Genomic DNA, 16,492 nt, shown 5'->3' with positions numbered 1-16,492 from the left:
TCAGCTGTTCAGCACCCCCCACTATACAGTGAACGGTTCTGGAAGCAGTTTGTCTCCTTTGTCTCCTTTTCAGATTTTTTACATTAACAGATCAGCGCGGGGATGCTGGTGCTGGTCCTTTTTTTTTAACCACAGCCCAGTTCCTGCACATGGCACCAGTCTATTCCAAGCACTGGCCCGCCGTTATGGAGGTATTTACGGAAGGCTCCATGGTAAAAAAAAATTACGCCAGATTTGGAAAAAAAAAAAAACATTTGCTACTAGTGACCACTAGGAGGCAGCAGAACCTTCAAGAAAAATATTGCATTGCAAAAAAAAAAGGCTGTGCTTCTCCATATTGACAAATTGTGACAAAGCTTCATTTAAAATAATAATAATAATAATAATAATAATAATAATAATAATAATAATAATAATAATAATAAAAACTTACTAGATTTTACCTTTGATCTGGTAACTACTGCCTAAATATTGCGTTTGCTCTGGGGTTGTCATGGTAGCACCACCAAACTGCCATACATGGACTTCCTGTCCTGTAATCTCCACTCTAAAGAATGATGCTGCCATGGTAACCCCAGAGCAAGCAGTAAGAGGATTGGCAGAGGTAAAACCCCCTGTAAGTGGTGTGATTCTCAGCAATGGTTATCAATGGCTATGGGAATGACTTTGGGAATGTTGGGACCATACTCTACTGGTGACAAATTAATGGCGGCATATAATTAAAGGGATTATCCCAGATTAGAAAAACATGGATGCTTTCTTCCAGAAATAGCACCTCTCTTGTCCACAGTTAGGGGGTGGTATCGCAGCTCAGATACATTGAAATGAATGGAGCTGAGTTGTAATACTCCATACAACCTGAGCACAAGGGTGGCGCTATTTGTAGAAAAGAGCAGCTAGTGTTTTTTTAAAGCCCTTTTAAGCACCAATAAAACATATATAGCGACACGAAAACTTCTATAAAAACAGGTTTATTACAATTGGGCTGGATAATACCATTTTGGATTAGAGGGGGGAGTGAGCCAGGAGCAACAGGGACTGTAGCCTTCCTCTTGGTACGGGCTGGATGGACGTCTTACTGCATTGATTCTCTTTATCTGACGTAGGTGGGAGGGTCATCCGAATCATCATTTTTACAATGTGGATTAGACGAAGATGAATCCTTCCCCATCAATACTCATCCTTAAAGGGATATTCCGGATGGTCGCTCCACCTAAAGAGACACAACATGGTGACACGTCTACAAGTCTGCTTGTCTGCTACAGTATTGTCTATGGCTTTATAATACACACAACGCAATAAACTGGATAATTCTGTCAATACTTGTCTCATGGTTAACGCCATCAGCCATATTGGCTCTTAAGGAGATGCTTTTTTTTATCATCCAGCCATCAGGGGCGTAGCTAGGATTCATGGGGCCCCATAACAAAAGATGGAACGCCCCACCTTGGTTGTTAACCTGCCCAGTATGTAACATCCCCTCTGTAGGTAGTAATGTAGTGATCCTACTGCAGAAACCCCACCCCCTTCCCCATAGTAACCTCCCCGTAGGTAGTAATGTAGTGATCCTACTGCAGAAACCCCACCCTCTTCCCCATAGTAACCTCCCCGTAGGTAGTAATGTAGTGATCCTACTGCAGAAACCCCACCCTCTTCCCCATAGTAACCTCCCCGTAGGTAGTAATGTAGTGATCCTACTGCAGAAACCCCACCCCCTTCCCCATAGTAACCTCCCCGTAGGTAGTAATGTAGTGATCCTACTGCAGAAACCCCACCTTCTTCCCCATAGTAACCTCCCCGTAGGTAGTAATGTAGTGATCCTACTGTAAAAGCCCACCCCACCCTGTAGGTAGTAATGTAGTGATCCTACTGTAAAACCTCACCCCACACTGTAGGTAGTAATGTAGTGATCCTACTGCAGAAACCCCACCCCCTTCCCCATAGTAACCTCCCCGTAGGTGGTAATGTAGTAATCCTACTGTAAAAGCCCACCCCACCCTGTAGGTAGTAATGTAGTGATCCTACTGTAAAACCTCACCCCACACTGTAGGTAGTAATGTAGTGATCCTACTGTAAAACCCCACCCCCTTCCCCCATAGTAACTCCATGTAGGTAGTAATTCAGTGATCCTAATGTAGAACCCCCCCCCCCTTCCCCATAGTAACCCCCCTGTAGGTAGTAATGTAGTGATCCTACTGTAGAACCCCACCCTCTTCCCCATAGTAACCCCCCCCCCCCCCCCCGTAGGTAATAATGTAGTGATCCTACTGTAGATCCCCACCCCCTTCCCCATAGTAAGCCCCCCTGTAGGTAGTAATGTAGTGATCCTACTGTAGAATCCCCATAGTAACAAAAAAAAACATACTCACCTGGCCCGGTGCAGTGCCCCAGAAGTCCCTTCTTTCTCCCAGCTTTGAAGCGCAAGAGTGACATCACTAATGCATCGGCGAGCTGGGACAAAAAGTGGCCTCTTGTGGCTCAGCTCCTCCTGTCAATCACTTTTAATTAGGGAACCATCATCCTCCCATCATACTCTAAGAGGGTGGGCTTAACTGAATTGGTGGATCGTGGGTGACAGGACCTAGTATTGGTTACCATATGTTAATTCCTCAATCAGACCAGAGATACTTTACACTATGTACTGTATGGCCTCCGGGGTCATTTAAAGGGGAACTATCAGCAGGTTATACACATCTAACCTGCTGATAGCCCCCCATTGCCCATGAGGTGCAGAGGAGAAAGATATGTCTCCTACCTTCCTCCTCGGTGCCGCTCCCGTGCTGTTAGTAGTTGATTCCTCGGCTTTCAGCAATGCTCTGCCCCCAAAGCGCTGAGCGTGATGTAGGCGGGGCAGTGATCTTAACAATGCTCCAGGCCGAAGATTCAACTACTAACAGCACAGGAACAGTGCAGAGGAGGAAGGTAAAAGACATACCGTCCTCCTCAGCGCCCCGTGCGCAATAGGGACATATCAGCAGGTCAGATTTGTCTAACCTTCTGATAGTTGCCCTTTAAATTTGATGACATCACACAAGGGGGTGGGGTTAGAGCTTAGCGATAAGATCCAGCCACACCTACTGAGCTAGCAGAGGATAACATGTTGTTTTAGGAAAGAGAGCGGAGCTGGGGAGTTGGAGACAACACCACACTAAAAATAGAAGAACTACATAACTTCCTGTCAAGTATAAATCACATTTAGTCAGTACTATTAGTCATAACACTATATTAGTAAATTTAAAGACAAACTAAAATTGTGTAAGTTGTTTCAAAAATCTGAATGAATTATTATCCACTCACATTAACAGCTCCACATAGCGAATGTTTTTGTTCAGCGCTTCGACGTCCTTCATTTCCTGGTCGGTCAGCGAGAAGTCAAATATCTGTGCATTTAAAGGAAAAATTTTAAAAAGTTTACCAATAATATCTTATGGGGGGGGGGTGGGGAAGGTGAATAGTAAAATTCTGTCCGCCTGCAGCCACCTCTAGGGGGAGCTCACTGCAACTGTGCTCAGCTATTCCTACCTACCTGGAAGTTCTCTCTGATCCTCTCTGGGTTAAAGCTTTTCGGGATGACCACAACCCCTCTCTGGACGTTGAATCGTAATGCAACTTGAGCAGCGGTCTTGTCATACTTTTTGCCGATACGGATTAAGGTGGGATCCTCCAGGAGAGGCGGGGAGGACACGTTTACCCTACAATCATAAACATGGTACAGTCTCATTTATGGGGGCATCATTTTTTACTTTTTTTTTTTTTTTTTGTAGACCTGTCCCACCAGTCGGTACATTTCCTGGTCCCTCTAGATGTAGATAGTGGGTCACTAATGTGGTCAGTGTTTGACTGCAGTGGTCGCAAGTCCATGTTGAGAGAGACCAGTTTACACCATGTTTTGCAGATGGAAAACACCTTTAAAGTGGTCTTACCTTAAAAGTAAAAACAAAAATTTTATAACATACGTAAAGTTGAAGCCTTTATTCTTGATATATGTCCTGCCTCTTGTGAGGGTCACATGATGACATCCAGTTCATGACATTGGGATCATAGTGACCAATCACTCTAGAGAGGTGTAATGTTGTATGGACAAATTACCACTGATCCCTCATAATGGGAGATGTGGTCACTGGGCAGACTTGCCAAATTGTTTGGGTTCGGCAATGCTCTCTGAACCCAAATGACTCCCGGCAGCTGGAGAAGTTGGATGTCACCCAAGGATGTCCTGAAAAACATGGACAAAGACAGGCAATAGGCTGTATCCATGTTTTCCTGGCAGCCTAATAGCGGCATTCAACGTTTGAAGCTGCTGGAGTCAAATGCCAAGCATCGTGTTTGGAGAACGTTGCATGAACCTGAACAATTCGGCAAGTCAGCTCAACACTAACTTTCTTCCATTATGATTGTTCGAGTGATCATCAGTGATTTATCATGTAATCATGTCATGTAATCACGAGTCATCACGGAAACTTTTCTGGACCCTCCAGTCCAGAACAGACCCTTATGTGGCCACCATTCATGGTTTCTAGGAGGATTTGCTGCTTCTACTTTTACTGACTGGGGGGGGGGGGGGGGGGGGTTAACCGAGCCTCAACGTTTCTTGTGTGCATGGAGTTACGACACTGAACTCGACCGCCTTGTTACTTATTTACAACTTCACTTTCTATAGAAGAGAAGCGGTAGGTCAAGACTCGGCTCGACTGAAATCCTCTTACGGCTGAAAAAGTGTGTGTGAAGGGATCAACAGATTCCCATCACAACGATAACTTTACCAAAGGGTTATTTCCCCCCTTGTAAATTTTAAGCATACAAATAAAGATATAAAAAAAAAAAATTTGAGTCATTCTCTGCAGTCAAGTTTTTCTATATTTTATTCCGTCATTCTGTGTAATATCCATTTTCGGAAAAAACAATATGGTTTCCGACTGAGCTTCCACTGATTTCAGCTTTCTTACAGTCATGAATGGAAAAGCTAACATCTTATCCAAAAACAAACCTGAATCAAGTCGGCAGAAAAAGTTAAAATGAGGGGGTGGAAGGGGTAATAAACCCCTGTGGGTTCTTCAGGGCAGATCAGCATGGAGATGATGAGCCCAACAACGTCCTCGGCTTTCAAATTGGATGCATAGTTCCAGAGATATGGGAGATAAATGTTTTATGCAAATTAGCTTGGTGCACCAGAAGCTGTCCAACAGCCCCCAGTGCACCCGCCTTCCCTGATGGCTGATGACATTGCTTCACCGATATTCATGATGATTAAGCTGTGAATAATACTGAATACTGATGAAGCAACGTTATCACTGGGTGGGAAATTGGTACACTTGGGGCACTTGGAGAGCTTCGAGTGCACCGAGCAAGCTGATTTTTTTGTTTTTAGGCCAGTAAATTTTGACTGTAAAAAAAACCTTTTGACTTATCAAAGGAGTTATGGCACCATTAAAAGGTGGATAGGGGAAAATGGTAGCCTGATCATGGGGGGTCCAATCTCAGGGATTAAGAGAAAGGGGACCCCAGTCTTCAATCAGATGAAGCAGTGATGCGCACACAGGAACGTCGCTCTCTTCATTCTCCAAGAAGCTGGAGTTGGTGGAGTACAGAGCTTGCCTTTCTCTTGCAGTTGCCATAGAGAATGGATGGAGCAATGGTCATGCTTATGGGCACGGTCGGGGTCACACGGGGGTGTAATGTGACTGTGTGTATATTACCATATAATGGTTTACTCCACCTACCATGATGCGTCACGACATGTCCCAATCGGACTGTAGCCCACGATGACAATTCCATGTTGTTGGCAGAACTCCATTAACTTTGGCTGGGTGAAGTATGGATGACATTCAACCTGCACCAACACAGACAGGATGAGTACAACATGTACCCCCCCCCCCCCCCCCAAAGTCATCCCCTGTAATTGTCCCCTCCCAGTCTCACCTGGTTGGTGGTGGGCTTGTGTTTTAGTCCCGGCTTATTGAGAATCAGCTCTAGCTGTCTGCGGTTAAAATTGGAGACCCCCAAGGATTTTACGAGTCCGGCATCTTTACACTCTTCTAAAGCCTGGGCCGAGAATAGAGAAAGTCTCGTTATAATAACGTGCGGTTACATTCCAGATACAACCAGCAAGAAAATAGCGCCTCCTCATCACGGGGTCCAATACAGCCAAGGCTTTCGCAACGGCAAAGTATAAGTAATGTAAAGTATATGTAACGACTGGAGTTGTGGATCCGTGTACCGCTGCTAGCGATGGCGTAAGCCGAACCAGGGAGCAGAGTCTAAGGGGCCGCTGGTCTTCACCGATGCCCACTGCAAGGCGGGATGAACTTACTGTGGCAGATGACCCCCTAGGTCACTACCCCTGGCTTGGCTTGCTAGTGGCGGTGGCGAGGTGCAGCTGGAGACAGGAACCGGGATGGCAGTCACAGGGAGGAACCACAGATAGCTGTAACCAGGAACGTCAGGAATCATGGGAGAGCTGGGACCACACACTTATGGGAAGCGTGCAGAGGCTCCAACAAGGAAGGGCAGGACAGGTGCTCATATTTACAGGAGGTGGTGTTTGGGTGCATAACCAATTGTCCCTTTAAATCCAGAGCAGCCGGAACTCAGGAGTCCGCTCCGTAGCACGTGATCTATATTTACGGACCGTCCACAGAATATGTGAATGCCCCCTAAGGGACACAGAACTTTACTGCCTACTTATTTGGTGGAGATTACCTACCTATAGGGGGCTTCTACCCACTGGGGGCAGAATATTTACCTACTGGTTTATCCATTTAATATGGGGTGGGGGGGAAATGATCCACCAAGTGGGAGCATCTATCTAATGGGGTGAAATGTTCCCCCTCTATGAGCGGTCCCGGAGTACACCACGGTATATGGTATCTTACCTCCCAGGTAGCGCACAGATCTGTCTTGTGATACAGAAATTTTCCATTTTCATCTCTTGGATAAATTGCATCTCCCGGCTGCAAGAGATAAACAGTCGTCACTAGGACTGAGCGACATTAAGTTATAGACTGACCCCTTTCCTGCCACCTCTGGCTGTGTAGGGAACAGCGGCACGGTCACATATCGCTAGCACCGCACTGCATAAGCGATACTGAACCTCCCTGATATCCATTCTAGTACACTTTAGCCATAGGGTAGACATTATTACACTTGGGCAAGCTGTCTGTGTCACTAGTGCTGCAGCCGCAGCGCCCCCGTAGTGCCTGGTGACCCAGACAGCTTTCCCAAGTATAATTTATTGTAAAGCTAACATGCAAGTAAACATGCAAACATGCAGAAATCATTGAAATGCAGAAAATTGGTCCCCCACCCCAAACATTTAAAAAGCAGAATATGTGATATTATAAGTTACTGTACAGTTCAGCAAGCATCATGTGGTGTATAATGTATAGTAAGTGCTTAACCCTGAAAAAATCAGAAAGTGAGAATCACAGAGCTGTGCAGGAGGACACTGAAAGGAACTTTTCTAATGCAGGCACATTATAGCAGCAGTGTGTATAGCTGAGTGTGAGTGCAGGCACATTATAGCAGCAGTGTGTATAGCTGAGTGTGAGTGTAGGCACATTATAGCAGCAGTGTGTATAGCTGAGTGTGAGTGCAGGCACATTATAGCAGCAGTGTGTGTAGCTGAGTGTGAGTGCAGGCACATTATAGCAGTAGTGTGTATAGCTAAGTGTGATTGCAGGCACATTATAGCAGCAGTGTGTATAGCTGAGTGTGAGTGCTGGCACATTATAGAAGGAATGGAGAAGATGGGAAACAAGGGCTGACAGAGATTGCAGGGAGCATGAAGGAATGAGCAGGACAGATGTGGGCACAGTATAGCAGCACTCTCTGTCCAGGGTGAGAGGGGTTACAGCTATGGAGAGATTTCCTCCACAGTCCTGTCCCCTGATGTAAGCCCCAGCCTGAAGTGGATCTCCTATGATTTGGAAGGTGAGAGAGACTTCCTGGGTCAGAGTACAGGGCTGTAGACCCCGCTATGCAGATACTACTGCATACTACTATATAATACTGCAGATACCGCACAGTTCTTAGAGGTCACAGGACTAACAATTATCAGATATGAATAGGTCATAATTGCTTATGGTTGGAATATCCCTTTAAAGGAAAAAAACAGAGAGAAAACTCATCATTTCCCAATCATAACAATAATAATGATAATAAAGTTTATCGTTTACCTTGAAGGCCATTGGCAGCTCCACTATATACAAGTCCACATAATCCAAGCCTAACGTTTTTAACGTCTTTTCCAAGGTTGGTCGAACAAGTTCGGGAGGGTGACAGGTATTCCAAAGCTAAAACAACAGAAAGTTGAAATTAAAAAATAAAAATAATTTTACAATTCAGATGAATTTGCTTAAAAGGGAGATTCCCATTCCAGCTTGTAATCCCGTCTTCTTGGCCTAGTCAGTCTCCATAAGGCTGCCAAACATTTCCAAGAACTGAACTCAGTGACCCCACAGAGAGTGAATGGAGTTCAGGCCGAAGTGGCCGTACAGGCATGGTAAGGACTTCAGCATTCACAGGCCTACCAGTGCCCTCTGCTGGCAATGTTTTTGAGGAGGCCCCCTGCTTAAAGGGGTATTCCACTCAAACATAACTTTTGATATGTTGCTGCCCATGGTGAGACTAACAATTCCTTCCATACTTGTAATAATCTATTCAGTCTCCTTCCCCCAGTTCTCAGCTGCTGCTTTCTGCTGAAGATACAAAAATCTGTGTGTGAGCTTTTCTCTCTGTCTCCCTTAGGAGACGGCTGATGTAAACAAGTCCCTGACCGGCTGTATCTGCAACATTGTATCTTGTTTGTAATGCCAGGAGGGACTTCATCAGCAACTTGACCTCAGAGTCACCCTCCCAGCATTACATAGAAGCTACAGTGATGCAGATACAGCCAGTCAGGGACTTGTTTACATCAGCTGTCTCAGAAGGGAGGGGGGAGGAGGAGGAGGAGACAGAGAGAAAAGCTCACACAGATTTTTGTGTCTTCAGCAGAAAGCAGCAGCTGAGAACTGGGGGAAGGAGACTGAATAGATGAAAACAGGTATGGAAGGAATTGTTAATATCACCATGGGCAGCGACATATCAAAAGTTATGTTTGAGTGGAATACCCCTTTAAGCAGGGGGCCACACTACGTATATTTCAGTCAGTATTGTGGTTCTCATATTGCAACCAAAACCAGGAGTGGATTAAAAACACAGAAAGGCTCTGTTCACACAATGTTGAAATTGAGTGGATGGCCGCCATTTAATGGCAAATATTTGCTGTTATTTTAAAACAACGGCTGTTGTATCTTTTAATCCACTCCTGGTTTTGGTTGGAATATGAGGACCACAATATTAACTGAAATATACGTAGTGTGAACCCAGCCTTAATCTGTTAACCTATTTAAGAGGGGCACAAAAATATTATATATATATATATATATATATATATATATATATATATATATATATACAGAACACAGAAGGCCACATCTACTAGACAAATAGTAAGGACACATATAATAGAGAAAAGGCTCTTCTGGATTGCATCGAGGAAAACAATCTTGTGTTGTCCTTAAGACTGCGGGGTGAAGACATATTTCAATGGCGGCAAAGGGAACACATCTCAACTTCTGGAAGAAAATTCCTCAGAAACCATTCAGCTATTTGTGTCTGTGGCCAGAAGCCATGAGACGGAGCCAGGAGTTGTCTGGTGGGCCATAGAATTCCTGGAAATTTAGGAGAACCTGAAACTGCCTTGTAGGACCAGGAGTGCTTCCAACTAGAAAACCAATGATGTGTCCTCTCTCATCTTGGAAGAGGTCACGACAAGCGCTGGTTGGCAGAAGACCATCTGCCAGGAGGATATTCTATTACTCATATACTGAATGTTTTCTTCTACATCTCGAGAGTGGTTCCTGGGGTGGAAGATGGGTAATCTTGGCCAAGGATAAAACTACCTATTGTTTAAGTTACTGACTTGGATTTGACTGCGACAACTTAATTACTTCTCCAGATTAATTGTTGTCCTTGTTGTTCTATAGCGGTCGCCGACCTACCTTTCCACAGTAGAAGATGTCTTCTCTCTTCACCTTGCCTTGGTTGATCTTTTCTCTGATGGCCTCCCCGACCTCGTGCTCGTTGTAATACACAAAAGCCCCATCGATGTGACGGTATCCGATGTCGATGGCCAACTTGACGGATTCCAGGCAGGTTCCTTTAGGGGTCTGCAAAATCCAAAGTAATTTTTAGAGAATGTCCAGCAGGGGGGCAAAATTTTATGACTGTCAACTTTGAATGAATGGGAATTACAGAGTGGTTTTCCATTTAAGGGATTTCTCAGCAAAACAGACTGATGAGCTAACCATAGGATGGGTCATCAGTAGAGATATGCGAACCGGGTTCGGGTTCGAGTCGATCCGAACCCGAACGTTCGGTATTTGATTAGTGGTGGTTGCTGAACTTGGATAAAGCTCTAAGGTTGTCTGGAAAACATGGATACAGCCAATGACTATATCCATGTTTTCCACATAGCCTTAGGGCTTTATTCAACTTCAGCAGCCACCGCTAATCAAATGCTGAAAGTTCGGGTTCGGATGGACTCCAGCTGCTCCAGGTTCACTCATCTCTAGTCATCAGTCACTGATCAGCAGAGTGCCGACACAAGACACCACCGCTGATCAGCTGAGCTGAGGTGACCAGGTCACGGTGAATAGAGCCAATCACTACCGTCTATGGTCATCAAGTTGTACGAGCCACATGGGGGGGGAACCTCTTTGTACTGTGGCTGTTGACCTATCCTCTGGATAGCCTGGTCAGTTTTGCCTGTAAACCCCCCCCCCCCTAAAGGGAATCTATCATCAAACTTAGACATACATTCACTTTAGTATCTTCTGATACTGGTTCTGCAGTTGAGTTGACTCCTTGGCCTCCTAAAACCTGTGGTTGCACAGTACGAGTCCTGTTACGGCGGAAGAAGTGCACCATAAGGGCTCAGGACCACCGCTGGTGCACCAAAAGAGCTGATTGACATCAATGGTTTTAGGTGAATTTCTTGGGAACGGAACCTTGGACCGAAATAAGAAAAGCACCACTTGGCTCAGGATTTCGGCAGCTATCAGAAGATACTAAAAGGTTCATACGTCCAAGCTTGAAGATAGAGTCCCTTTAAGCTCAACAGGACTCCAAATGGCCATTTTATGAGGTGTGAATGGCCAAAAATGTGGTGTATGAACATAACCTAATGGGATAACCGGGTTCCTCCATGGACACCTGTAGGTTAAACTAACAACGCTAAGCAGAACTTTGTATTTGTCGTGAACTTAGGTCATCTAAGGACCGGAGAAGCTCTGCTCCTGGAGTACAAAATGTGCCGTAGGGTGTTCTGCGCTGCACATTGTAGATGACATCAAACCCCCTGAGAGAGCGCTCCATTCATAGCTCAGTGTGAGATCATGTGGAGGAAAGTCACCGGGTTCAGACCGACTTTATGTTCAAACATTATTGTAGGATTATATAATACAAGCATTGTGCGCCATAGACCGGAGCGTTACCTCACTCTCGTGGCTCTCTGCCTTCAAGGAAAAAAAAGGAACGATTAAACGATAAGATTCTAAATCACTATATTTACAGGACATTCCACTTAAAGGGGGCTTCCTTTTCACCAGAAACTGCACCACCACCGCCGCCAAAGATGGCCGATACACCACCACCGTATTGGAGGGGATTTACATGACAGGTACCCTTTAAATAGAAAATGGAGATTGGAATCTGGTAATATAACAATATAACACGCTGTTCCTTGTGTTAATGATTACTCCGATTTCCTTAGAGAAGCCAAACAAAACTTCTGTACGAGATGAACTATAAACCATGACCCCGGTCCGAACGCCGCGGAATCTTACAATAACACGACCCTCGACCCAGAAAGCATAAAACTAATTGCAATGGGCGGGGCCTGAGGTAAAAATAAAGGTAGCAGGTGAACGACCCGGGGAACATACATGTGCCATGGCTACAAGTGGCAGCGTGGTACTATCCTGTACCCCAAGTCTCACTATCCTGTACCCCAAGTGTCAGTGTGTCACTATCCTGTACCCCAAGTGTCAGTGTGTCACTATCCTGTACCCCAAGTCTCACTATCCTGTACCCCAAGTCTCACTATCCTGTGCCCCAAGTGTCAGCGTGTCACTATCCTGTACCCCAAGTGTCAGTGTGTCACTATCCTGTACCCCAAGTCTCACCATCCTGTACCCCAAGTCTCACCATCCTGTACCCCAAGTGTCACTATCCTGTACCCCAAGTGTCAGTGTGTCACTATCCTGTACCCCAAGTGTCAGCATATGATTATCCTGTACCCCAGGTGTCACTATCCTGTACCCCAAGTGTCACTATCCTGTACCCCAAGTGTCAGCGTATCATTATCCTGTACCCCAAGTCTCACTATCCTGTACCCCAAGTCTCAATATCCTGTGCCCCAAGTGTCACTGTCCTGTACCCCAAGTGTCAGCGTGTCAATATCCTGTACCCCAAGTGTCAGCGTATGAGTATCCTGTACCCCAACTGTCACTATCCTGTACCCCATGTGTCACTATCCTGTACCCCGTGTCACTATCCTGTACCCCAACTGTCACTATCCTGTACCCCATGTGTCACTATCCTGTACCCCGTGTCATTATCCTGTACCCCAAGTGTAACTACCCTGTACCCCAAGTCTCACTATTCTGTACCCCAAGTGTTACTATCCTGTACCCCAAGTGTCACTATCCTGTACCCCAAGTGTCACTATCCTGTACCCCAGATGTCAGCGTGTCACTTTCCTGTACCCCAAGTGTCATTATCCTGTACCCCAAGTGTCACTTTCCTGTACCCCAAATGTCACTTTCCTGTACCCCAAGTGTCACTATCCTGTACCCCAAGTGTCACTTTCCTGTACCCCAAGTGTCACTATCCTGTACCCCAAGTGTCACTATCCTGTACCCCAAGTGTCACTATCCTGTACCCCAAGTGGCATTATCCTGTAACCCAAGTGTCACTTTCCTGTACCCCAAGTGTCACTATCCTGTACCCCTAGTGTCACTATCCTGTACCCCAAGTGTCACTATCCTGTACCCAAAGTGTCAGTGTGTCATTATCCTGTACCCCAAGTGTCACTATCCTGCACCCCAAGTATCACTATCCTGTACCCCAAGTGTCACTATCCTGTACCCCAAGTGTCACTTTCCTGTACCCCAAGTGTCACTATCCTGTACCCCAAGTGTCACTTTCCTGTACCCCAAGTGTCACTATCCTGTACCCCAAGTGTCATTATCCTGTACCCGAAGTGTCACTATCCTGTACTCTAAGTCTTACTATCCTGTACCCCAAGTTTCACTATCCTGTACTCTAAGTCTTACTATCCTGTACCCCAAGTTTCACTATCCTGTACCCCAAGTTTCACTATCCTGTACCCCAAGTGTCACTATCCTGTACCCCAAGTTTCACTATCCTGTACCCCAAGTTTCACTATCCTGTACCCCAAGTTTCACTATCCTGTACCCCAAGTGTCACTATCCTGTACCCCAAGTTTCACTATCCTTTTCCCGATCAGCGGATGAGCGGGAAAACGCTGGCTGTTCGGCTGATTTGATTTTATGTGCGGCGGTAAAACCTCTAACGGCCGCACATTTCTCTATGTGAACAGGAGACGTGCGGCCGATAACAATGAATATTAATGGCCGCATAAACAATACAGTGATCATTAGTGCGGCCCAACCTTGTACAGCCAATACAAACAAATGCCGATCTCGCTTATCAATAGGTCTATAGACCCCCGTGCGCTGCCCTCGGGGTGGTCTCCTGGCGTTTAGGATGTAACAGTATAGCGGTGTGTAAAAAAGCAGAGGATCAGGCTTGTATAGTCCACAAGTGGGGGCAGAAGCCCCCCTAATGTGCGCACTGGAAGCCGTCCAGGATGGAGCGGCCAGATGGCAGCCAAGGATTCCTACACGGCAGCGGCTTGTCTAAACGCTTGTACGGCTTTTCCAGTAATGTGATAGTTCCGCCTTTAAGACGTCCGGGCTGGGAAGGAAGAACAGATGAACTACCATCACCCCGGCTTAAGTGTCCCGGCTGCACAGAGCATCGCTTCAGGACTCGGAGGAACTCTCCGAACATGAAGGGAGGGAAGCCAAGCTCCATTAATGTGAACAGGAACATAAATGTTAATATGGGAAGGCCGGGAGAGCGGGAAGCTGGTTCCTGGCATAGAGAAGCGTACAGAAGATGTCTCCCAGCTTATAAATCTGACCGCAACAGGGATCCCCGAGCCTCAAATCCCTCACTGTAGTACTGGTGTGCCATATGGAAAGTAGTACAGCATATTACCCAAGAACAGGGCTGTCAAACTCTAATACACAGGGACAAAGACGCGGGCCAACCATGATATTTAATGAAGAGGGCATGCGGCGTTCCTGGCACTGCCTATCCTAAAGTAATGGTCCCCACATATATCACTCAAGCAGTAGGTAATCTCATAATTGTACCCCATGTAGTAGCCCCCCCCCCCCCCCCAATAGTGACCCACATACTAGCCAGGCCTACTACCCATATAGTAGCCAACACACACCTAATAGTGCCCAATATAGTAGCAAGCCCCCCCCCCACCCCCCCGATAGTGTCCCATATAGCAGCCCCCCTCCCAAGAGTGTCTTATATAGTAGCCAGCCCTTCTAATAGTCTCTTATATAGTAGCCAGCCCTCCCCCATAGTCTCTTATATATTAGCCAGCCCTCCCCCATAGTCTCTTATATAGTAGCCAGCCCTTCTAATAGTCTCTTATATAGTAGCCAGCCCTCTCCCACAGTCTCTTATATAGTAGCCAGCCCTCCCAATAGTCTCTTATATAGTAGCCAGCCCTCCCCCATAGTCTCTTATATAGTAGCCAGCCCTCCCCCATAGTCTCTTATATAGTAGCCAGCCCTCCCAATAGTCTCTTATATAGTAGCCAGCCCTCTCCATAGTCTCTCATATAGTAGCCAGCCCTCCCAATAGTCTCTTATATAGTAGCCAGCCCTCTCCCACAGTCTCTTATATAGTAGCCAGCCCTCCCCCACAGTCTCTTATATAGTAGCCAGCCCTCCCCCACAGTCTCTTATATAGTAGCCAGCCCTCCCCCACAGTCTCTTATATAGTAGCCAGCCCTCCCCCACAGTCTCTTATATAGTAGCCAGCCCTCCCTAATAGTCTCTTATGTAGAAGCCAGTCCCTAAAATAGTCTCTTATATAGTAGCCTGCAGCCTACAAGATTATAATATAGGCGGTCTGAGCGGCCACCCGGACCACCCATATTATAATCGGCTGCAACGTCAGGAGGGCCAGATTTAACACAGCAATGGAAAAGCACGGCGGGCCAAAAATAATGGCACCGCGGGCGAGATTTGGCCCGCGGGCCAGAGTTTGACATGACTGCCCTATAAGAAGTGTTTGCTATAGTACCTCCATAATAGTGCCCCCCCCCCATAGACATTGGCCGATAGAACGACTGACACTGTTACCTTAGGAACCTTATCAGGCGCTGTTCATTGAAGAACTCTTATGGAGGCCCTCCAGCAGGCAGTGTTTATAGGGGGATTCTGATATTGTTAATGGAGGCACTCTATTAGGCATAATTTAAAGGGACACTCTAGCTGGTAATTTATAGGTGGCTATGACTGCCATTCCAAATTGAGCCACTCTATTAGGGACTGTTTATGCAAGCGGTCTGGTATTGTTTGGGGAGGCATTATTATGGGGGCACTCTAGATACTACTTTTTATAGAGAGACTAATAATTAAAAGGCACTGTCACACACAGTTTACAGAGAACTCTGGCAAATAGAGTCCCCAAATACAATAGTTGCCATAAGATGTGCCAGAGTTCTCCCTAAACCGTGGCTGACAGAGTGCCTCTTAACGGTGTCAGTCAGAGTCCCCCTATAAACAGTGCCTGATGGGGTGCCTCTATTTACAATGTCAGTAAATCAGGCACTGTTCATGGAGCACTGCCTGGAAATCTCATCAAGGCACTGTTATGGGGCACTCTATCAGGCACTGTTTATGGAGCACTCTGGTACATGATGGCACTCTTATAGGGCACTCTATTAGGCACTGTTTATGGAGCACTCTAGAACATGATGGCACTCTTATAGGGCACTCTATCAGACACTGTTTATGGAGCACTCTAGAACATGATGGCACTCTTATAGGGCACTCTATTAGGCACTGTTTATGGAGCACTCTAGAACATGATGGCACTCTTATAGGGCACTCTATTAGGCACTGTTTATGGAGCACTCTAGAACATGATGGCACTCTTATAGGGCACTCTATTAGGCACTGTTTATGGAGCACTCTAGAACATGATGGCACTCTTATAGGGCACTCTATCAGGCACTGTTTATGGAGGACTCTGGATGGCCCTTTTATGGGGGCACTCTTTCAGGCATTGTTTATAGGGGTACTCTGGCTGCCACTATTCTTGGACATGACAACAG

At 46.0% G+C, this 16,492-nt stretch overlaps 1 protein-coding gene across 1 annotated transcript in view; it reads right to left on the bottom strand.

Annotated features, from left to right (window-relative positions):
• Positions 1-955: 955 nt before the first annotated feature.
• Positions 956-16,492, bottom strand: part of LOC138788401 (aldo-keto reductase family 1 member D1-like) — a 28,815-nt gene continuing 13,278 nt past the window's right edge. Inside the window, exons 2-9 of the mRNA XM_069966239.1 lie at positions 10,041-10,208; positions 8,175-8,291; positions 6,873-6,950; positions 5,920-6,042; positions 5,721-5,830; positions 3,527-3,692; positions 3,298-3,380; positions 956-1,213 (exon numbers count right to left, since the gene is read on the bottom strand). Of these exons, the coding sequence (XP_069822340.1) occupies positions 1,171-1,213; positions 3,298-3,380; positions 3,527-3,692; positions 5,721-5,830; positions 5,920-6,042; positions 6,873-6,950; positions 8,175-8,291; positions 10,041-10,208 (888 nt within the window). The 3' untranslated portion in view covers positions 956-1,170. The remainder of the gene's footprint in view (positions 1,214-3,297; positions 3,381-3,526; positions 3,693-5,720; positions 5,831-5,919; positions 6,043-6,872; positions 6,951-8,174; positions 8,292-10,040; positions 10,209-16,492) is intronic.

The sequence above is a fragment of the Dendropsophus ebraccatus genome, chromosome 1, assembly GCF_027789765.1.
Source record: "Dendropsophus ebraccatus isolate aDenEbr1 chromosome 1, aDenEbr1.pat, whole genome shotgun sequence".
Taxonomy (NCBI): domain Eukaryota; kingdom Metazoa; phylum Chordata; class Amphibia; order Anura; family Hylidae; genus Dendropsophus; species Dendropsophus ebraccatus.
The sequence above is the reverse complement of the archived record's forward strand: the minus strand, read 5'-3'. Positions and strand labels throughout refer to the sequence as shown.